The sequence below is a fragment of the Triturus cristatus genome, chromosome 11 (genome assembly GCF_964204655.1).
Source record: "Triturus cristatus chromosome 11, aTriCri1.1, whole genome shotgun sequence".
Taxonomy (NCBI): Eukaryota; Metazoa; Chordata; class Amphibia; order Caudata; family Salamandridae; genus Triturus; species Triturus cristatus.
In genome coordinates, this window is record NC_140594.1 from 137,033,356 (window position 1) to 137,056,930 (window position 23,575).

At 48.0% G+C, this 23,575-nt stretch overlaps 1 protein-coding gene across 6 annotated transcripts in view; it reads left to right on the plus strand.

Annotated features, from left to right (window-relative positions):
- Positions 1 to 5,638, plus strand: part of CIT (citron rho-interacting serine/threonine kinase) — a 1,313,172-nt gene extending 1,307,534 nt beyond the window's left edge. For 3 of the 6 annotated variants that reach the window (XM_085636268.1, XM_085636269.1, XM_085636271.1), the window contains exon 48: positions 2,126 to 5,638. In XM_085636268.1, the coding sequence (XP_085492394.1) occupies positions 2,126 to 2,149 (24 nt within the window). In that variant the 3' untranslated portion in view covers positions 2,150 to 5,638. The remainder of the gene's footprint in view (positions 1 to 2,125) is intronic. The other 3 variants (XM_085636266.1, XM_085636267.1, XM_085636272.1) reach the window with 1 other exon arrangement.
- The last annotated feature ends 17,937 nt before the right edge of the window (positions 5,639 to 23,575 follow it).

Below are 23,575 nucleotides of genomic sequence, written 5' to 3' on the forward strand. Positions count from 1 at the left end.
CTTTGGTCTCTTCCTCTTGTTGTGTAGTCTGCCCATTAACTGTAAATACGGTGAGTCTGTTCACTTGTGTCTAGGGTAAATTTACTGTTATGGTGCTTGACCTACTCTTAGCCAAAATACTCTTCTATTCCATACACTCACCTGCTATCAGAAAAGAATTTACTCCACTGGACTTACAAATGAGGATGACAAGTTGCGTTCAGCTTGAGTTGTCATATCCAGAAGCAGTTTCCGATGGATACATCTGCCTGTGGATTCCTCACCTTTTGAATATACCCCATGCGCAGCATTCCACAGAAACTTTTCTCCATACCTCTACCACGTCTACGAGAACGTCCTAATGCCAAGGCTCAGCACGCGACTCCACATAACGTCATCAAACCCTTAAGAAGACCTCGTCGGTATGCTGACGTCAGTTTCCTTTTTTCTGCACCGTTGACACAATGTTTTTTTCTAGGCTCCCCATTTTTTAGGAGATTTCTTCAATTCTGTTGTTGTGGCAGGTGCGTCCGTGAGGAATTCACAGGCAGATACTGTATCAACCAGAAAAAGCATTACCGAAGGTAAGTAACTTGTTCTCTTGGTCTTGCCCCTAGATATAGATTATTCTAGAGTTCAAATTGACAAGAATAAGCTCTTGACCAGGTGTAACATAATCCTCAAAAAGAGTACTTTATCCAGCCATGACTTTATCAAGAGCATGCGCAACCCTGAGAAAGAAACTCTACTGCCAAAGCAAGAACATCATCCTGGGATGTTAATTGTTTAGCTTCTGACAGCACATACCTTTTAGAAACTGCCAGCATCACCTCAATCAATCAGTAGATTTTTAGAGCGCTTATTGTCACCTGTGATGGTATCCAAGCACTGGCAGGGTTCAGTTGATTAACCAAATAGCCAGGTCTTCAGGGACTTTCGGAACTCTGGAAGAGATAGGGAGGTCTGTAGATGAAAGGGAGGCTTGTTCCCTGTCTTCACTGCTAGGTAGGATGCGGGGGTGAGGGCTAGAGAAAGGGATACAGAAGGAGGTGCCTGGTGGGCTGATGGAAGTTTAGGTGGTAGTTCAAGTAGACAGGTCTGCAGTTGTGTCGGGCCTTGTATGCATAGGTCAAGAGCTTGAACTGGCATCTTTTCTGTAAAGGTAGCTGGTGGAGTTCCCTGAGGTAGGGGTGATGTGGGTTTGTCTATTGCGATCCAAGATGAGTCTGGCTGCAGAGTACTGTATGGTCTGTAGTCGGAGGAGGAGGTGAGCTGCGATCTCTGTGTAGAGAGTATTTCCGTAATCCAGTCGGCTGGAGATGAGGGCCTGGGTTAAGATGCATCTTGAACTTTGGAGTAGACATTTGAATATCTTACGAAGCATGCGGAGGATGAAGAAGCAGGAGGAGAATACAGAAGCAGGAGGAGGATACAGAGATTACCTGAGTCATCATCGTTAGCTTGTTGTCCAGAATGATGCCTAGGTTCCTAGCCTGCTCAGTGGGGGTAGGAGTACTTCTGAGTTCTGTAGGCCACCGGAATGTGTCCCATGGGGAGCTTTTGTTTCCAAAAATCAGTACCTCTATCTTATCTGTATTGACCTTCAGGCAGTTGTCTTTCATCCAGTTGGCGACGTCGGTCAGGCAGTTGTGGAAGTTGGTCTTGGTGTTGGTGGGGTCTTTGGAGAGGATGGGTTGTGTTATCGGCATAGTATATGATGTTGAGTCGGTGCGTTTTGGCGATGCTGGTAAGAAGTGTTGAAGAGGGTGGGACTGAGTAAGGATCCTTGGGGATCACCTAGGATGCCACCAGTCATGGCAAGTAGATTTTTCCTTTTTAATAGACAATAATGTTGTGAAAAATCTGCACTTTATGCCATAGCATACAGGGGCTGTAGAAATTAAATACCACACTTCCACGTCCTAATATCCCAATTCATGTAGTATCCTCAAACATTGTAAAGGTCCTACGTTCACATAAAGCCCCAAAGAGCAACAGCAAACTCAGTGCACAAACAAATGTAATGGTTCACCTGGTATATCTGACTCAGCTGGAGAAGGAGGCAGAGGATCTCTGTATACTGTCTGCTTGTTTGTCTTGTAGATGTAGCATAGCTGTTTCAATATCTTATGCTTTTCATTTTCAGGTATGGGACCAGTCGTCAGTATAAAAGTCTACAAGAAAACCCCTCATCCTCGATCTGCAGAAAAAAAAGAAAAAACATCCAGTAAAGGCGTGAAGTTTGGGCTTCAATCACTGCAGTCTGCATCCTCCAATGCTTTGTAACTGTCCTAAGCCTCTTGAGGGCATCCGATCCTAGAACATTCACTGATGCTTCCTTTGAGTGCAGTTCCTTCTAAGGCACTTCTATAAGTGGTTTGCTACTAAGCATCCACCGGGACGCAGAGTCTTGTGGGGCTTATTAAGCGACACATACCAATCTTAAGGGCTCTGCTTTTTGGTGCCATTCTCCAACACAACCACCAGATGCTCGCTGCACAGCAAAACACCAAGTGATAAGTGGTCTACCGGTATGCACTCTTGACATGCAGCCAATAGGGGCTCACTTAACCATGACACACTTAGCCATGACTGCCTGCCACTATGCTGCAAACCAGTGCAAGAGGCAGGTATTTCCAGCTGTAAATATTGTACTGCTCACCACTATAATGAGCATAGCGCTAGGAGGCCTGGTGCCTGATACTTCAGAACATGCACAGTGCCATAAGGCCCGCTGATCAGTGCCCTGCAGACAACAGCCATGAAAAACCTGCTGACCTATTACTTGCGCCTTCCTGCACTTCCAGATTTTGCACTTTGTACTTTACTTTTTCAGCTCATCCGTAACTCCATCATTTTTCTACAGTCTATTAGTAGACTGCTTTATCTAGTCTAGTTTACTAACGGCTTGATATTACTAACCTATTTATTCCTCACTGAATTTTGGGACACACCACAGTGGATTTAAAGAAGAATTTGACAAAACCTAATTTTAAAAGTAATCTTGACTCTTTGAACTGAACTTCAACAAGAATGTTTAAATTCTGCAAGAAGAAATACCACCACTATTCATTTTTTTAAATGTTTGTTGCTGGCCTGTCTCATGAACATGTTTTTCCAAAGGATGAAGCAAGGCTTTTCTTCATCTTTTCCAGTTAAGTGTGAGTGAGCATACTCAAGTATAGTTTATGATACCGTGCCAAACTCCAGAGGTATGCAAGCGTTTGTCTATTACTTGAACATCCACCCTGCAGGGGTTTCCTGAGCTCAGGATGAACATTAAAAAAATTAAAATGCAATGAAACCCCGCTTGACACTTCCTGTAAAAAACAAATTAGAGCCCAAATTCTTCTCCATGGGCATGCTGATAAACTTATTTTAGAGGTTATAATAAGTCACCTTCCAGCTTCTTCCATACATGTAAATGCAAAGGCCACAATTTCCTATGTATTTTAAAAAACTTGTGCAGAATCAATGTTTTTTACTCTCTAAATCAAATCTACGCTTTGGCTTTTTACATGAAGTCTAATGAGGGACTGTAATCTGAAATGAATGCGGAGATAAAAAGGGTGAGGTGACCGTTGCAGGGTGGGTAGGCACCATGTTCTGATTTCTACAATAAGTGCGTATTTGGTTGAAAACGCACCCAAAAAAGTTCCGGTTTAATTTTTTTTTTAAAAGTACAGGGCAGGCTGAGGATTTCAGCCCTTCATGTGGATAAAATATTTCGCTTCAGGAAGAAAATGCTCTTTATGAGTTAGTCTGAACTGTTTGCTTTGTTTATCCACCACAGCTTTGCTATTTAATCAGGCAATGTGGTATTTGTTCATAGACTTAAACCGTCTTACATCTTCCAAATAGGAAAAGGCACTTGTTATTTGAAGAGAGTTAGGTTATGTGAGAGGCCACTGTTAAAAAACTTATGAAATTAATGGTTGTGTCTAAAAAGAATATTTATTTTTTTATCATTACAAGCTGGTGAGAAATAAAAAGTCACATAATCAAAAGGAACATTGTTACTTAACATAACAAAAATCCTTTTGTAGCCACTGATGAACGGATGGGACATGGCGCCAGCAGTTGGCAGTTTTTCTATTGGAGCTCAAATCTAAAACTAGACATGTTTTGTGGTGGACGTGTGGGACAACTATCAGTAGTACAAACCTCCTTTAGGCTCTTTGGCTTGTACACATTGAAACGCAATAAAAGAATTAAGGGACAATATGCCTAAATCGGATTTCTAAGATATTTTCTCATTAACCACTTGTGCATCAGCATGAGTTAGATCTCTCTCCCTCTGACTTTCTGTTGATTGTCTTTCCTTGTTCTTATTTGTGGCAATGGTATATTCTCCATTCACAGTCATCACCCAGGTTCACCAGCCTCACAAACATTCTTTGGACCTGGTTTAGTTAATATCACAAGAAGTATCCTTATCCATACCCAACATGCACAAAGATCTAGCAATCCTGCCATAAAAACCTGCCTTTCAATTATTTGTAGCCCTGAGCTAAATAACCATCGCAAACCTAATTTTACAGTAACCATTTATTTCAACTAACCATTGCTTCATTTCGTTAGTTTTGTTCTCTATGTACTGTCGCTGATGATGGACTGAAGTTTTATGACATTATTGGTTGTGGATATTGGGGAGGGCGGAAATTGTTGGGTGCAATCTAGTGCCATCACACCCGGCTGCACTAGAGCGAATGTCTGGTCCTCATACTGTGGTGAAAGCCATTACTTTGCATGGGGCTGCACCATTGACCTGGGTACTCACATGTTTTTGGTTGCGTTGCTTGATGTTTTTCTGCTACCTCACTTGTAAAGTACTCCAAGCCTTGAGATGGCTCTGCAAAACCCACCCTCCAATTATTTCTTTGGGGATTTTCTTGGTGGAAAAGGTGCTAAAGTCTTTATTAAGCAAGTCAATTAAGCAAGACTTAAGTCGGACTTTAACTTCACTTAGCTTTAGACACATTTTTACAAATATGGCAGAAATAGCACTTTATTAAAATGTCTGTTTCTTCCCATTGGAATGCAAACACATTGGGTTTCCAGAGCTACGCAGTCTAGTGCCTCTGACAATTGATTATGTCTGCATGGAAAAGAAGCCTGGAGAAGGAATAAGATCACGGTGCACAAGACAACTGAAAGCATCAGAACATTTTTGTATCAGGCTCTTAAAGCAGTCAAGAAGGGTAATGTGGAGTCCGCCATTACACTTTCATAGCTCATTCAAGAATGTCATCGACCAAGAAGTCCCAAAGTGTATATGTTATGTCTCTATTGTGAAATGCTTCCTTCTATACAGACAACTTCATGGATTGTACATATTAACCAGAAACTTTATATTCGTAAACAAAGGGAATTGAACTGGTTTCTACTTTTTTATTGTAAACGGCGCATTTTTCAAAATGTACATTTTGTTTAATGGTGGTTGTGGACAGCCCAGTAAGCTTAATCTTCTTTAAGACACCAAGAAGAATTCAAAGCTTCAGATTTTAGCAAACATAGAAACTGGATTTTGGTATCAGGAGATGTACAGCTGTAAAAGGAAACATAGTATGTTATGTATTTGTTCCTTACCTAATGTTCTTCTGCTTGAGGCCCCCCCATTGAAAGCGTCCAATGTAATAAATGTTCACTTCAACCACAATTTTCTATCTGGAAGTATGTGTTTTTCTGGAGTTTCTGTTAATACAGTTGTCCTCTTTGCTTTCTGCATGGATGGGCCCATTCTGATTGCGATACAGACCGCTGGTGGTCCTTGGAAGGAGTGTTTGACATTACCAAGTATCCTGTCCCTCCCCCTGAAGTTGACATGTGTGCCACCCATGTGTTTTATATGATCCTTTTCATCTCACGATCTTTGAAATTCATTGTGTGTCTAATGTCTTCATTCAGGTCTGAATTCTTATTTCAGTCACTTGTTGGCTACTCTGCTGTTTGTCTGTCATTAAAATGTTCTCGAATGTTTCAATTACAGAAAAAAAAATGCCTTTAGCCCAGGTGTGCTTTGTACTTGAAACAGCTGTGCCACTTTGCCTTAGCTGGACATTTTACATCAGGGTTATACATTAAATCCCAATACTTTTATTAGATGCTGGATTACTTAATTTGTATGATAGATTGAAATGTCTACCCTGTTAATGTTTTTCTTGTCACTTTAATTTCTTTGTCAGAAAGTACTAAGGATGCTCCACAATCTTGCATAGGTCCAAACATCTGATGAATACTTCTAACTGCAGATGAGTTACCTTGTGAAATTCCTTAGGCACCAGACTGAATCAGAAAACTCTTTGCAATCGCTCCTGAGCACTGACATGTTGTGCCTCCATCCCACCTCCAGACAATAGGACTCAGAGACACATATAGGAGCCACCCTTGCTCACTGACTTCAGTTCCTATTTTTCTGCGCCCTTCAGTGCCAATCAGGAGTTCTGCTCCTACCATTTTTCTGTTGCGTTTACCATCTTTGTTTCAAAACAACTGACAGTGTGCTGGGTCACCTCCAAGGTGACAGGGTTTATACTGTGCCACACTTGTTGCAAGTAGCCCCGCTTCCCCTCAATGTTCTCAGTGTTAAGCAGTCAATTGTTCATCCTGTCAAGCATAGTGCGGCATCGGAGAATTACACTTTAGGGCGTTGCTCCAGCTGAGTTCGTATTAAAACAGGATAGTGCAACTGTTATCTTTAAGTGAAAGACTATCTGACAGATTGCCGAGCCCCTGCTAATAAAGCAGCCTGAGCGATGGATACTACAACACTATTAGGCACTATTTTGGACACAATCACGGCCTCCAGAGCAGAAAATTAGGAATTAAGAAAGGAGTTGAGTTCCATGCACAAGGAGGTTGCAGGTATAGCTCGGAAAAAAAAGGGAAATTCCAGTAAGGGGGTTCCATTGAAGCCATGGACATTGCCACCACTAGTTTCTGGGTCAGGAATTTCCACAAATCATTCCCCATTGTCAGGTGCCTCTTCCACTTCTTAGGGGGGAGATCAGCCCCGTAACACCAAACACTCTCTTCCCACCAACCCTCAACAGCTATTCATGTGGTACAGCCACCTCAAATTGCCGTCACTCCCCACAATCGATTTTATGGAGACTCGAAGAAATTTGCCATCTTCACAAATCAATTTAAGTTGCACTTTCTCTGTAAATTTGCAGCTTTCCTGGACAAGCGATCAAAGACAGCCTTCATGTTCTACGTGGGCGGCAACTCAAGTCTCGCTCTGTCCCTTGACAAGAAATGATTAACCTTGAAGCAAGGATTGCAGGATTTACTCACATTACCATCTTCAGTAGATTAGTGGCGGAAACCAAATGGCCTTAGGAGAAAAGTGCATCCTTTTTTTACTGGGGGAGGAGGGGATCAAGGGCGTCTTAACCCAGGTAGTGAAATAGCCAACGAGGTCTGAGGAGTTAATCAAATTCACAATGAGGTTAGATCATCAATTGTCCGAAGATAAAATAAGTCACGAGGCATCACAGTTAGAACAAGTAAGCCTCCTACAGAAGATGTTAACACAATTAATGTGGTGGAACCCATGCAAATCAGTGGTCTCCGTGGGCCGCTCTCGTCTGAAGAACAAGAAAGGAGAAAGATAAAATTGTGTCTGTATTGTGGCCATAGCGGTCACTTCATAAAAGAATGTAATTCCAGAAGCAAAAGTATGGAAGAAAAACACGATAGTAAAAATCAAGTAGTAGTGCCAGTAAATAAAGCAGAGGAAGAGGCGGGTCAGAAAACTGAAGTTCTCTGATTTCACGGAGGTTCCTGATTTGAGAGAGCGCTTCCCTGTGACCTCAGCCTATTTGGAAAACACCCTTCAAAATTCTGTGGCACATTTTAATTTCCTGGTGGTCCTCGTCTTGCCTACAGTCAGGCACATAACAAGTTTAAGTTCTTTTAGATTCCGGAGCCATAGTAAATGTTATTGATCAAGGCTAGAAAATTGGATATACCATGTATTAAGAAAACAATCCCATTGTTAGTAAAAGCAGTAGACTGTTCCGCCTTGATTGTGATCCTATACACTATCACACAGAGGAGCTGGTCATGACTATTAGCTCTTTACACATAGAACAAATCTGGTTTGACTTTATAGACACACCCCAATCTTAGGGATGTCATGGTTAACCACCCCCCACCCCCATGATCCTTTAGTACTGTGGGCCACATGTTCAGGACAACTGAAATCTGAAAGAGATTGTTAGTTACAGATTCCTTACCTTTGAATTACCCCCAGGTGCCAGACTGAATCCGTAGATTTTTTTCTCTTAGCAGTACCCCTGCGCGTCGGTAGATGGCATCTGTCTACTCCGCATCGTGGTCGCAGGGATGACGTTGCAATGTCTACTTGGACGTCACCCCTGCACACTGACGTCAGTTCTTGGTATACGAGGGATGTCCTATCGTCGGATCCGGCTTAAAAACGTGGGAGGCATATACCCGCCTGATGTCGGTTACGGACCCCCAGCTCGTGTGCCTTTGGTGCTTGGAGCGCGACCACAACCCAAAGTCATGCTCCGACTACCGGGCCATGAATCTGAAGTCTTTGCGGGAGCGGTCCCGAAAGTTGTTGGGTGACCGGCAGTCGGCTCTGCGTCGCTCAAGGTCCTGTTCGAGAGCAAGATCTCGGGACCGGTCTCGGAGCCACCACCATCATTCGTCATCCAAGTCTTTGAGGTCTTCGGGTAAGTCGAAGCACAAGAAGGCGGCGAAGAAGCAGCATTGCTCTTCGCCTTCTCCCATCGGTCGGCTGACACGACGCGGGACCCTGAGCGTTGTTGCTCTCCAGCTCCGTCTTCAGTGCCTACTCAAGCGACAGCTCCGACCCTCCCCCTTTCCCGGTGCCAGAGCATCCCCTGCCCAGCTTCGAGCTTTCTACAAAGCGCTTCATAGCATCTTTGGGCAGCCCGACTCCGCTGGTGCACCTTAGGGCTCCGTGGACCCGGCTGGGGACCCTGGGACCTTGATGCCAGCAGCTCCGGCCCAGGTGCCGGAGGGCCCCCGAGGATCCAGACCTAGATCCGGATCGACGCTGGTTGACCTCAAGGTACCCTCCCCGGCGCCGATCCTGTCAACTAGGCTCCTGGTGCCAGTCGTACCCCCAACTGGCGCCAACCCCAGCCTCACCCTTGACTTGGACACGTCGCCGGACAGACGTCGGAACCGGTGCCGGAAGGCACGTTTGTGCCTCTGTTCATCCCTGGTGTTCCTTTCAGGCCTGATTGGCAACCAGAAGAGGGTTAGGAGAACTCGGAGGGGTCTGTGGACCCTTTAGCTGACTAACTTGAGGAGCCGGACAGGCGAGAGGACCTGGGTGACGCCAGCGGTCTGAATACCTCCCCAGACCTTGGTATGCTTTCTCCCCCTACCGTGGCTGTGGAGGAAGGAGCGTCATATGCAGTGGTGTTGAGTAGGGCAGCTGAGGCCCTGGTGACTGGAGCTTCCTACAGTGGCAGTCAGGACTAAGCTCCTGACAGAGGTGCTTCACCCGGCGGTGGCCTCTTCTACCTTTCAATGAAGTCTTCATGGACGTCCTTTTGGACGTCCTTTTGGGCACTTGGCCCAAGCCCGGCACAGGGGCTCCTGTGGACAGGTTGCTTGCCCGACGCCACCGCCCGGCCCCTGGCGATCCACTTTTCCTCTCCCAACACCTGACCCCCAAGAGCTCGGTGGTCTAAGCTGCGTCCTCTAAGGGCACATTCCCTACTGCTCCCCCAGATAGGGAATCCAAGAAGCTCAACCACCTTGGAAAGAAGATGTGTTCTTCTGCCAGCTTAGCGCTGCGGTCGGGGAGCACTGCATGACTCTTGGGCCGTTATACCCATACAGTGTGGTATACGGTATGCAGCCAAATTCACCATCAGATGTGGGCTGGATACCGCCGACTCACTGGGCAGAACGGTATCCACGTCAGTAGCCCTGAGGCGCTACAGGTGTTCTGGGGATGTCCAGTCCATTTTACTGGACATGCCCTTTGATGGTTGCTGCCTTTTCGGTGATAAGGCAGACTCGGCACTCGAGCACTTCAATGATTCTAGGGTTCGGCCAGATCCTTGGGCCTCGCGGCGACTGCTCGCCCCACGCGGTCCTCTTTTCGCCCCTTTCTTGGCTACGGAAGGGGTGCCCCACAACGTTTGACCCAGTCTAGCCACCAGTTCACGCAAGCTGCCTAGCCTGTTCTTGGCCGTGGACGTGAGACCCAGTGACACAGGTCTGAGGGCCAGCGGATGGGCAAGTCCACCCATAACACCCCTGCAGCAGCCTCCAAACCCTCCTAATCCGACCTTTCAGGGCCACCAGAGGCCTGTGGACTGCAGGATTCACCATCACCACCCCCAGTGGCAAACCATCACGTCGGACAGGTGGGTTGTGCAGATAGTCCAAAGGGGCTACTCCCTCCCCTTCGAAACTCCCCCTCCCTCCATGCCACCATCCTTCCATCGCATGTCGGAGGATCACTTGGCCCTTCTTCGCCAGGAAGTTGCAGCTCTCTTGGCCAGGGGAGCTATCGAAAGGGTCCCTGTGCCAGAAGTAGGTCATGGTTGCTACTCCCACTACTTTCTGGTACCCAAAAAGGACAAAGGCCTGCGTCCTATCTTTGACCTCAGGGCCCTCAACTGCTTCCTCCGGAAAGAGAAGTTAAAGATGGCTCAGGTCCTGTCTGCCCTGGAGACTTGATGGTAGCGTTGGACTTGCAGGATTCATATTTCCATAGCCGCGTCCTGCCAGCCCGCAGGCATTACCTATGGTTCATGGTAGACCACAAGCATTTTAAGTTTACCTTGCTCCCCTTTGGCCTTACCAGCACCCCTTGGGAGTTCACGAAAGTGATGGCGGTGGTTGCAGCTCATCTGCGCAGATCAGGTGTTCCTGTCTTCTCCTATGTCGACGACTGGCTGTTGAAGGCGAGCTCGCCCCAGGCTGTCGTCTCCCACCTAGACTACGGCGGACCTCCTGCACTCGCTGGTGTTCACTATCAACGTGTCAAAGTCACACCTGACTCCCTCTCAGAGCCTCCTTTTCATTGGAGCAGTTCTGGATACGGCACAGTTTCGGGCTTATCTTCCCGAACCAGAAGTCAACAAAATTTGTGCTATGATACTGATGTTTCAGCCTTTATCCCGGATTTCTGTGAGATTGACCCTGAGGCTGCTGGGTCTCATGGCCTCCTGCATCCTGCTGGTGGACCATGCCAGGTGGCATATGCGGGCTCTGCAGTGGGACCTGAAGTTCCAGTGGGCACAGCATCAGGGAAATCTTTCCGACGTCAACCAGATTTCGGAGGGCACTGCAGGTCAATTGCGGTGGTGGCTAACGAACCAAGATTGGGTCAGCGACAGATCCCTCGCCCTTCCCCAACCAGAGCTGACAGTGGTGACGGACATGTCACTCCTGGGATGGGGCGGCCACCTGCAAGAGGCGGAGATCAGAGGTCTCTGGTGGAGTCCGGTCTCCACATCAAACTTTTGGAGCTCCGAGTGACTCGTCTGTCACTGAAGGCATTCCTTCCTTCTATCAATGGAAGAGTAGTACAGGTGTTCACAGACAACACCACCGCCATGTGGTACTGCAACAAACTGGGCGGGGTGGGGTCGTGGACCCTATGTCAAAAGGTTCTTCGCCTTTGGACATGGCTGGAACATAAGGGCATATCCCTGGTGGTTCAACACCTGGCAGGTTCTCTGAACGCCAGGGCAGACGAGCTCAGCCGTCTGTGCATGATGGATCACGAATGGCGTCTTCACTCCGAGCTGGTCCAAGGTCACCTTCAGCAGTGGGAAGAGCCTTGGTTAGATCTGTTCGCCACCGAAGAGAACGCGCAGTGTCCGCAGTTTTGCGCGTTGTAATTTCCAAGTCGGCACTCACTCTGTGACACTTTTCATCGCGAGTGAACCTGCGGCTGCCTGTACCACTTCTGCCCAGAGTGCTGAAAAAGATCAAGCATGACCGGGCCCAAGTCAGTCTTGAGGCTCCGGAATGGGCACAAAGAGCCTGGTCACTTGAGCATGGCCATCAACCCTCCGACCAGACTGCCTCTTCGGCATGATCTTCTGTCTCAGCAGCAGGGGACAGTCCTCCACCTGAACCTGTCCAGCCTCCACCTCCTTGCGTGGAGAGTGAGCGGTGGCAGTTGACAGCTTTTGACCTTCCTCCCGAAGTCGATAATGTCATCTTGGCAGCCAGGCATCCCTCAACGAAGTCTGTATATGCCTGTAGATGGAACAAGTTTGTGGCATTGTGCACAACAAAGGCTGTGGATCCCCTTTCTGCTCCTCTTTCGGAGGTACTCTTGTTCATACTGTCTTTAGTCAAGCAGGGCTCTGCTCTGGGCACTCTTAAGGGCTACCTTTCAGCCATATCTGCCTTTCTTCCCCTTCCCGATCAGCCTTCTCTTTTCAAGTCCCCTATTGTAAATAGATTTCTGAAGGGCATTACTCCTCTCTTTCCTCCTCCATTCATAATGCCCCAGTGGGACTTGAATCTTGTTTTAACGCATCTTATGTGTGCTCCCTTCGAGCCTCTTCATACCTGCCCTATCAGACTCCTTACTCTGAAGACTGACTTCCTTGCCGTCATCACTTCTACTCGCAGAGTGAGTGAGCTTCAAGCTCTATCCTCCAAACCTCCTTTTCTGTCTGTTCATCCGTACAAAGTGGTCCCTCGCACGAGGCCCTCTTTTCTACCCATAGTGGTTACCTCTTTCCATCTGAAAGAAGCACGTTCGTTATAGATTCCTTACCTTAGAATTACCCCCAGGCGTCAGACTGGATCTGGAAAGATTTTTCGTCAGCAGTACCTCTGCGCATCGGAAGGTGGCGTCGGTCGGCTTGGCGTACAGCGTCGTGGTGGCCGAGATGACCTCGCAGCAGCTACTTAGATGCCGCCCTCACGCGCTGACGTCAGTTCTTTATTTTTCCACGCCAGCCTGTGCAGATCCGGGAAGAGCGGTACCTCAGTCATTTTTTTACTAAGTTTTTCTCTACTTTTTGTCGACTTGTTTCGAGTCTTCAACTCCGAACAGGTGCATGAGGGATGCCCGGTTTCAAGGCCCGCGGTTCCTGTAACCAACTGATGTCGGTGACTGATCCGCACCGCGTGTGCCTCTTTTGCGTGAAGCGCGACCATGACCCCAAGTCGTGTTCCAACTGTTGGTCGATGGCGCCGAAGGCTTTACGGGAGCGGTCCCGAAAACTGCTTGAACGCCGACAGTCGGCTCCATGCCGTTCGAGGTCCCGGTCGAGAAGGAGGTCAAGGGACCGGTCGCGGAGCCGGTTTTGGAGCCACCACAATTCCAGTTCCAAATCATCGAAGTCTTCGCACTCGGGGTTGGGTAAGTCGAAGCATAAGAAGAAGGCGAAGAAGCATCGTCGCTCTTCGACTTCTCATTGGTCGGTCCATCTGACGAGGCACGCGGGTGGTGGAACTCTCGCCGCTTCGCGCGCGGAGCTTGAAGGGTCGACTCCGAGCTTCACTCCCTTTCCGGGACCTGGAGCAACCTCCGCCCAGTGTTTTACGAGGCGATGCATGCCATCTTTGGGCGGACCGACTCCGCAGGCGTGTCTTCGGACTCGGTTGGGGGACCTAGGTCTTCGGTGCTGGCAGGCCTGGATCCGGATCAAAGCCAGTTGACCTCGTTACACCTCCACTGGCGCTGCTTCCTATGGCACCACTACCGCATTCGGTGCCGGTCGGGTCCCCGGCCTGCGTCGACCACGGCCTCCATCCCGACGTGGAGCCGGACCGGCATCGGCCGACGCCGGATTCGGCACCGATGGGTACTTTTGACCCCGTGCTCCACCCTGGCCATTTTCAGCCAGATTGGCAGCCAGAGGAGGGTGAGGAGGACCGGTAGGGGTCAGATGACCCTTTAACTGACCAGTTGGATACTGAGCAGGACTGGAGAGAGGAACTGGGGAATTGCAGGACGCTTATTTTCACATCTCTGTCCTGCCAGCCCACCGGTGTTACCTACAGTTCACGGTAGGCCACGAGCACTTTCAGTTTACTGTGCTACCCTTTGGTCTTACCAGCGCCCCTCAGGTGTTCACGAAAGTGATGGCGGTGGTTGCAGCTCATCTGCGCAGATCAGGGGTTTCAGTCTTCCCCTATCTCGACGACTGGCTGGTGAAGGCGGGCTCGCCCCAGTAGTCGTCTCCCACCTCCAGACTACGGTCAACCTCCTGCATTTGCTGGGGTTTTCCATCAATGTGCCGAAGTTGCACCTGATTCCCTCTCAGAAGCTCCTCTTCATCAGAGCGGTTATGGACACAACTTGGTTTCGGGTCTATCCTCCCGAACAGCGAGTCTGGGATATTTGGGCTATGATTCCGAGCTTTCAGCCTCTATCCCGGGTTTCGGTCAGGATGACCCTGAGGCTGCTGGGCCTCATAGCCTCCTGAATCCTGCTGGTCGATCATGCCAGGTGGCATATGGAGGCTCTGCAGTGGGACCTGAAGTTCCAGTGGGCACAGCATCAGGGCAGTCTGTCCGATTACGTCCAGATTTCGGAGGGCACTGCTCAACAACTGCAGTGGTGGCTTAAGAACCAGGATTGGGTCAATGGCAGATCATTCTCCCTTCCCCAACCAGACCACACTGTGGTGACGGACGCATCCCTTCTGGGATGGGGCGGCCACATGGTAGAGGCGGAGATCAGAGGCCTCTAGTCTCCAGTGGAGTCCGAGCATCACATCAACCTTCTGGAGCTCTGGGCGATTCATCTTGCACTGAAGGCATTCCTTCCCTCTGTCCGGGGAAGAGTAGTGCAGGTGTTCACGGCCAACACAACCGCCATGTGGTATTGCAACAAACCGGGCAGGGTGGAATCGTGGACCCTATGTCAGGAGGCCCTCCGCCTCTGGACATGGATGGATCATCAGGGCATTTCCTTGGTGATTTAACACCTGACCGGTTTTTCGTCGTCGCGAGTGGAGTTTCGGTCTGTTGTATGCCTTTCCGCCTATACCACTTCTGCCCAGAGTGCTGAAGATCAGGCGCGACTGGGCCCAAGTCATTCTTGTGGCTCTGGATTGGGCACGAAGAATCTGGTATCCCGAGCTGCTCAACATGGCCATCGGTCCTCCAATCAGACTGCCTCTTCGGGAGGATCTTCTGTCGCAGCACCAGGGGACGGTTCTCCACCTGAATCTGTCCAGTCTCCACCTCCTTGCGTGGAGATTGAGCGGCGGCAGTTGACGTCTTGCAACCTGCCTCCTGAAGTCTGTGATGTAATCTTGGCAGCCAGGCGACCCTCCACTAAGAATGTATATGCCTCTAGGTGGAACAAATGTGTGGCATGGTGCACAGCAAAGGCTGTGGATCCCCTTTCTGCCCCTTTTTCTGAAGTACTCTTGTTTCTTCTCTCTTTGGCCCAGCAGGGCTCTGCTCTGGGCACTATCAAGGGCTATCTTTCAGCCATCTCTGCCTTCCTTCGGTTGCCAGATCAGCCTTCTCTTTTCAAGTCACCGGTAGTTAACCGTTTCCTGAAAGGCTTAACGCATCTATTTCCTCCAATCCCCTTCGTTATGCTTCAGTGGGACCTTGTGCTAATCTATCTCATGTGTGCTCCCTTTGAGCCACTGCAAAACTGTTCTTTATGCCTTTTAACTCTTAAAACTGATTTCCTGGTAGCCATCACTTCTGCTAGAAGAGTGAGTGAGCTCCAGGCTCTTTCTTCAAAGCCTCCTTTCCGATCTGTTCATCCGGACAAGGTGGTTCTTCGAACCCGTCCATCCTTCATTCCTAAGGTGGTCACTGCCTTTCATATCGGGCAGACCATTATTTTGCCCACCTTCTTTCCGCATCCTTCAAAGCAAGAAGAGAGGCTCCACTGTCTGGACCCAAAACGTGCGCTCTCCTTTTATCTGGATCGCACAAAAAGTTCCGGGTGGATGATCAACTTTTTGTCGGTTACGTGGATGTAAAGAAGGGTCTGGCCGTACACAAACGCACCATTTCTTGATGGTTTGTGTTGTGTATTAAGGCTTGTTACTCTCTAGCTAAAAAGGAGCCTCCAGTCGGGGTACGCGCTCACTCCAACAGAGCGACGGCAGCCACTACTGCCTTAGGAAGGGGAGTGCCTCTGAATTACATCTGTCAGGCAGCACGTGGGCATCGCTGCACACGCTCACCAAACACTACTGCTTGGACAGCCAAGTCCGGAGAGACGGCTTCTTTGGCCGTTCTGTTCTCCTGGATTTTCTGGTGTGATCTTGGTTCGCAGACCCACCACCGGGTTTGATATTGCTGGGGTATCTATTCTAAGGTAAGGAATCGTGTTTCTTTCAGATGCACAAGTTACTTACCTTCGGTAACAATATATCTGTAGAGAAACATTAGTTAGTTATAGATTCGTTACCGCTCCACCCATCCTCCCCCGTTCTGCAAACTGATTCCCAGGGTTAAGTACATCCTTTCAGGGCCCTAGTTTTGTGCACCAATGGTCAGTGTCTTGCATGGCTCTGCGTTTCTGGCGCGGAAAGTCGTGTACAGAACTGACGTCAGCGTGCAAGGGCAGCGTCTAAGTAGCTTTCGCGAAGTCATCCCGGCGACCACCACGACGGGCGCGGAGCCTAACGACGCCACCTTCCGACGCGCAGAGGTACTGCTGATGAAAAAATCTTTCCAGATCCAGTCTGACGCCTGGGGGTAATTCTAAGGTAAGGAATCTATAACTAACTAATGTTTCTTACAGATATATCGTTACCGAAGGTAAGTAACTTGTGCATATAGGACAGACCATCACTTTGCCCACCTTCTTCCCACCTCCGCACCCTTCCAAGGAGGAGGAGACTCCACCGTCTGGACCCAAAACGTGCGCTGTCTTTCTATTTCGACCACACAAAGGATTTCCAGGTGGACGATCAACTCTTTGTTGGCTATGTGGGAGCCAAGAAAGGTCAGGCTGTGCAAAAACGTACCATCTCTCGGTGGGTTGTCCTATGCGTTAAAATCTGATATTCCCTAGCGAAAAAGGAAGCTCCAGTGGGACAGCGTGCCCACTCTACCTGGGCTACAGCAGCTGCTACTGCCTTGGGACGTGGAGTCCCTCTCATTGACATCTGTCAGGCGGCCACATGGCCAGCACTGCACATGTTTACTAAACATTATGGCCTAGACAGCCAAGTCCGGAGAGACGGCTATTTTGGCCATTCTATTCTCCAGGATTTTCTGGTGTGAACTTAGTTCGCAGACCCACCTCCGGTTTTGGCATTGCTGGGGTATCTATTCTAAGGTAAGGAATCTATAACTATTAGTCTCTTTTAGATGAACAAGTTACTTACCTTCGGTAACGATGTATCTGTAAGAGACATATGTTAGTTATAGATTCCTTACCGTCCACCCATCCTCCCTGTTCTGCGACCTGACTTTTAGGAATAGGGACTCCCTTCTAGGACCCTAGTTATGTGCACCAGTGGTCAGTGTCTTGCATGGCTCTGCGCTTCTGGCGTGGAAAGTTGTGTCAGAACAGACATCAGGGCGCAAGGGCGGCGTCTAAGTAAACATTGCAACGTCATCCTGGCGACCACCACGACGACCGACGCGGAGTCGACCAACGCCTCCTACCGACATGCAGGGATACTGCTAAGAGAAAAAATCTCCAGATCCAGTCTGACGCCTGGGGGTAATTCTAAGGTAAGGAATCTATAAGTAACATATGTCTCTTACAGATACATTGTTACTGAAGGTAAAACATAGTCTTTCAGGTTCAGACATATCCCTCGAAACACACGGGCCTGCAACACATATATGCTACGTAGCAACATTGCCTGAGAGTTACAATAACTATTGAGAGGTCTTTGGACTCTTCAAATACCAGGACATACCCTTCAGACTCTGCAACACCCTGGCAGCCTTCCAGTATTTTATTTGTGATGTGCTGAGAGGTTATTTGGACATCTTCTACATAGGCGATATCCTTATTTACTCAGACACCACTCAGGAACACATTAACCACCTTAAGGCAGTCTTGAGAAGGCTGCAAGATTATCACCTGTTTATGAAATTGGAGAAATACCAGTTTCTTGTTTTCCAGATAGAGTTCCTAGGCTCTAAATAGCCCACTTGGTATTCAAGTGGGTGACAGCAAAGTTAAGGCAATCCTGCAGTGACCTTGTAACTTTAAAAGTTTACAACGTTTTTGTGCATTTGCCAATTTCTAGAAGTGTTTTATTAAAGACTTTTTCTCAGTGGTCCAGCCTGTGACGAGACTTTTACGTCAGCTAACACCTTTTTGATGGTATCCAGAAGCCAAAGAGGGGTTCTCACAACTCGAACAATGTTTCGTACTAGCTCCAGTCTTGCGTCATTCTGAAGTGAGTTGGCCATTTATACTGGAAGCTGACGCCTCTTATTTTGCCATGGAGGCTGTACTGTCCCCGCGATGCCCTGTCACAGGCCGAGTTTATCCAGTGGCATTTAACTTTTCTAAACTTTTGCCCTCTGAAATGAATTACCGCATTTTCAATAAGAAATTGCTTGTCTTTGAAGAGTGGCGCCACTACTTGATGGTGGCAAAACACATGATGGAAATCTACTCTGACCATAGAAGCCTGCAATTTCTAAAATCAGGTCAAGCCTGAAAATCCCCGCCATCTCCGCTGGTCCTTGTTTTTCTCCGATTTTGACTTTGCCATTTCATAAATCCCTGGAACACAAAACGGTTGCGCAAGATGCCTCGTCCAGAGGTTATGCCACCACAGAAGAATTCCCAGAATACAATCCACCCTTTATTCTGTATGAGATTAGTAGAGAAAGTAAGATCAGACCGTTGCTCTATCTGTAAGGATTTCTTAACTGAACTTAGAGCACGAGTTACCCAAATGCAGGTACAAGACTGGTTACGAGATGAGTCCAGTCAGTCCAAGAAAGAAGCATTACTATATCATGAGCAGAAACTATATGTCAAAGCAAACACAAGGAGATGATGGACGGAGCGCTGAAACTTTTCAGACACTCACCCCCAGTCACAGATCTGGGTTGAATCCATCATCGTTCTTTAGCTCACTTCGCCACCCCAGTTCAGACACAACTATTTGCAAATCAGTCTTGACCCTGTGCCTCATGGGAACAGTCCAGCCCGAACTGCCAAGCCATGTCTTCCCTGGACTGGAAACCAGCATCCCGGGACCGGTTTCAGGCTAAGTTGGCAGGGTATGCGTGGGTCACTTGCTCACTTTGCCACTGGATTCAAGCTAGCCTGGCTGTTAGCCCGGAACCGGTCCCAGGATGCTTGTTTCTGTTCCAGGGAAGATATGGCTCGGCAGTTTGGGCTGGATGTGGCCTGGCCGGGGCCTTCCTCTATACCTCTTTGCGATTTTGTTTCTCACTATGAGGGATGAGCTGCGATTTCTGGGGGCGGGTATTTTGACAGTGCATGGGGGATGGGGTGGAGGTTTATTATTGTTCTTTTGTTATATATGTTGCCTTATAATCTGTAAAGCATAAACGTCAAGGCTCTTATTGTATCGTAAATGTGGCAGATGTTCTCTGGGTTTCAGGGCTCTGCAGGATATTTCTGGCTTGACACAATAACATTTGGTTAAATAAAAAAAAAAAAGAGCCAAAGCACCTCAGTTCCAAATTGGAGATCATGTTTGGTTGGCAGCCAAACACTTAGCCATACATTGAATCCACAACCTAAAACCCTTTTATTTGGCACCCTTTCTACGTTGTGATATATTGAATCCGGTTATAGTACATTACAGCTCCCTCCTCACATGCGGATTCATCCTGTGTTTCATGTATCCCTGCTCAAATTCTGCCATCCAAGGACTAGAATACTCACACCACCAGCTCCTGTACTTGTCGAAGGAATACGAGGTAAAAGAAATGTTAGACTCAAAAGTAAACCAAGGACTGATTTTTTACTTAGTGGAATGTAAGGGATATAGTTTAGAAGAAAGTTCAAACATTTCCATGCCGCACACCCGATGAAATCCACACCACTGTTGTAGCAGCGTGCTTTGAGGAGGGGCACTGTAACGCCCCTCTTCAGGTGGAATGCTAGGGGTTTCCTCCACCATCTTAGGGGTACTGTAATGCCTGTCTTCAGGGGGACTGCTAGGGATTTGCCTCCCCCATCTTAATTCATTAAAAATATCTTTATTAGCAATTTAAACAGATGCAGAGGGTATATCTTTTAGACATATATTGAAACATTTGCGCAGAGAAGAGAGATAAAAAAAAATACAGTTCCAATCTCTCTTGGAGGATCAACAAACAAAGCATCATTTAGCCTGTTCCCTTAACTTATATAACGTACATTCTTGAAAAATGCCTCCTTGGCAGCAACATCTTTTAACTCCCCCCATATACACCCCCTCCCTACCCACCCTCCTCCGTGTCTGTGTGTCTACTCCACTCTTTTCTGGACTCCTGTGTGTGCCTCATCTAGTGTTCTAGTCCTGGTTCATCCTATTGTTGGTAGTGTTTACTATCTATAAGGTATTGCCAGCGTCTGAATTCGGGGTCGGGAAAGCCCCAGGCAATTGCATTCCCTTTATATCTCGTAACATTGCCACCCAGGCTCGTAAATCATCTCCTACTTTTTCATCCTGCCTAATTTGCTTCACAAGGACCGCCTGTGCCGTTGCCCATTCATAAACATCTTCCACCCAAAGCGTTACTTTTGGCAGAGTCAGAGTGGCTCATCCATGATATGGCTACTTGGCATTTTGCAAGTACAAGCCCTACCATGACTAATTTCCTACTGAGGTTTTTTTAGGTCTCGCTGAGACAGCGAAAGCTGTCTTTGAGACATTTTGTAAGTGGGCTTTCAAAAGTGCTACCCACATGGTTTTGCTGGCCTAGGGCTTGAGTGCACGATGGCGTGCACGTGCACAGCTGCTCCTCTGCTCCTTGCATTCCCCCCTCCCTTCTCACCCAGCCCTTTGATGCTCTGCTCGATTACTTTCACTTTCGCCGCTTTGATGTTTGATCGCAAACGCGATCACTTCCGCTTGGCATAACCTGTACTTGTTCTCTTTGTCCTCACATATGCTCTTCCCTCTATGTTTTTCTCTCTGGTCTCACATGTGCTTTTCCCTCTGTATTTTCACTCTGCCCTCACATGTGCTTTTCCCTCTGTATTTGTTTCTCTACCTTCATCTGTATTTTTCTCTCTGCCCTCAAATGTGTTCTTCCCTCTGTATTTCTCGCTCTCCTCTCACGTACTTTACCCTCTCTATTTTTCTCTTTGTCCTCACATATGCTCTTCCCTCTATGTGTTTCTCTCTTCCCTCACATGTACTCTTCCCTCTGCATTTTTTCTCTATGCTCTCACATGTGCTCTTCTCTCTATATTTTTCTCTCTGCTCTTACATGCTCTCTTCCCTCTATGTTTTTATCTCCGGTCTAACATGCGCCCTACCCTCTGTATTTTTCGCTTTGCTCTCACATGAGCTCTTCCCTCTCTATTTTTCTCTCTATGCTCTCACATGTGCTCTTCGCTCTGTATTTTTTTCTCTGCCCTCGCATGTGTTCTTCTCTCTATATTTTTCTCTCTGCTCTCACATGCTCTCTTCCCTCTGTTTTTATCTCCGGTCTAACATGCGCCCTACCCTCTGTATTTTTCGCTTTGCTCTCACATGAGCTCTTCCCCCTATCTACCCTCACATGAACACTTCCGTATGTATTTTTCTCACTGTCCTCACATGTGCTCTTTCCTCTGTTTTTCTCTCTACTCTTGCATGTGCTCTTCCCTCTATGTTTTAATCTCTTCCTTCACATGTGCTCTTCCCTCTGTATTTTTCTCTCTGGTCTCACATGCGCTACTCCCTCTGTATTTGTCTCTTTTCACTCACATGCACTTCCCTCTGCATTTTTCTCTGTCCCCACATGAGCTCTTCCCTCTGTATTTTTCTCTCTCCTCTCACATGCTCTTCATTCAGTATTTTTCTCTCTGCCCTCACATGAGCTCTCCCCTCATGTGCTCTGCTCTCACATGAACTCTTCCCTCTGTATTTGTCTCTCTTCACTCACATGTGCTCTTCCCTCTTTATTTTTCTCTCTCCTCTCACGTGCTCTTTCCTCTGTATTTTTCTTTCTGCTCTCACATGCGCTCTTCGCTCAGCATTTTTCTCTCTGCTCTCGCATGTGTTCTTCCCTCTATATTTTTCTCACTACCCTCACATATGCTCTACCCTCTATGTTTTTCATTCTGGTCTCAAATGCGCTCTACCCACACTGTATTTTTCTCTTTGCTCTCACATGAGCTCTTCCCTCTGTATTTTTTTCTCTTCCCTCATTTGCGCTCTTCCCTGCATGTGCTATCCAAGGCACCTGCGTCCTCTCCTTATGCGTGAGGGTTGGAGCCAGATCAGCAATGATTATGAGGGTAGTGGACTGACAACCCCCCCCCACTCATCTCACTGGCCTGTCCCATCTTGTGCCTGTGAGGCGATGAGCCCCCCCTCCCCGCATCTCTCCAACCCTCTCTCCCTGGTTATTTCTCCGTTCTCTACTTGGTCTTTTTGCTGGCATTGTTGCTTGGGTGGTGCACGTCTACAGCCCAGAGTAGGAAGTATGTGTAAGGTTCGATATGCAGTGTATGTTGGCAGGATACATATTTAGGCAGCACGGAGCAAGAGTCGTGGGGCGCTTCACGCCGCATAGAAACCACGAGCATCTGTTTATTGTGCTGGGGGTGCTATTTGCGTGCTCGCATGCAGACCGCACGGTGCCCTGATGGGATATTACTGTCTGCAGACTAGTAGTGTCATCAGTGCAGAGCGTGGATGATGGCTGTGTGCACGATCACATAGAGGTGCTCTGAGGGCACGTAGCACAGGCCTTAGTATGGCGTGTCTGGTTGCTATTTGCACTATATTATGCAGGCAGCGTGGTGCCCAGCTGTTTGTGTAATGCAGGTCTGCAGCCAAAAATAGGGGCATGCCAGAGAGGAGTGCGAGTGGTGTTTTTTTTTTTTTTTTTTTTTAAAGCGTTTGCTACCCGGGCTAGGGGGAATTCACAGGTTACTGTGTACAAGGATTGACACCACCCCAGACAACCACTCCCCATAGCCCCCACCCCGTAATCTTCTTCCGTCGCCTCCCTCGGTATGTTCCCAAACAGAGCCCTTAACACCTCACAGGGTCCCACCGACTCGCCCAGACTGATGATTTCAGGGACTGGCAACTGACGGGGATAGAAGGCCACCTTTATGATTAAACCTACCAAAGGTGGCCTGTCAACCGGTTTTATATAGCACCAATTACCGTACTTGAGTTGTTCTATGCGTTAAAAATAGCATATGTTAAAATCGGCTAGTTTACGTGCTTTACAAACAACTGAAAGGATAAATGTGAGCGTTTACTATGTGCATACGGACCCCGAGAGCCCGGCGGCGTTCCTGTATATTCGCCTAGTCCTTGCATGCAGTCCAGCCTGGGCTCAAATGCCCCCACAAGGCTCAAGATGGAAGCGGCCGAGCGGATCCAGTCACCCGCTGCCACCCAGGAATGCTGCGAATTGGCATCAAACTTCAAAGGGTCTGCTCCCCCGCCTGTAATGCGCTCCCCCGCCAAGCGCGCTCGCCACGCTTGCTTTCACTCTTGATTTTATCTTGCGTTTATCT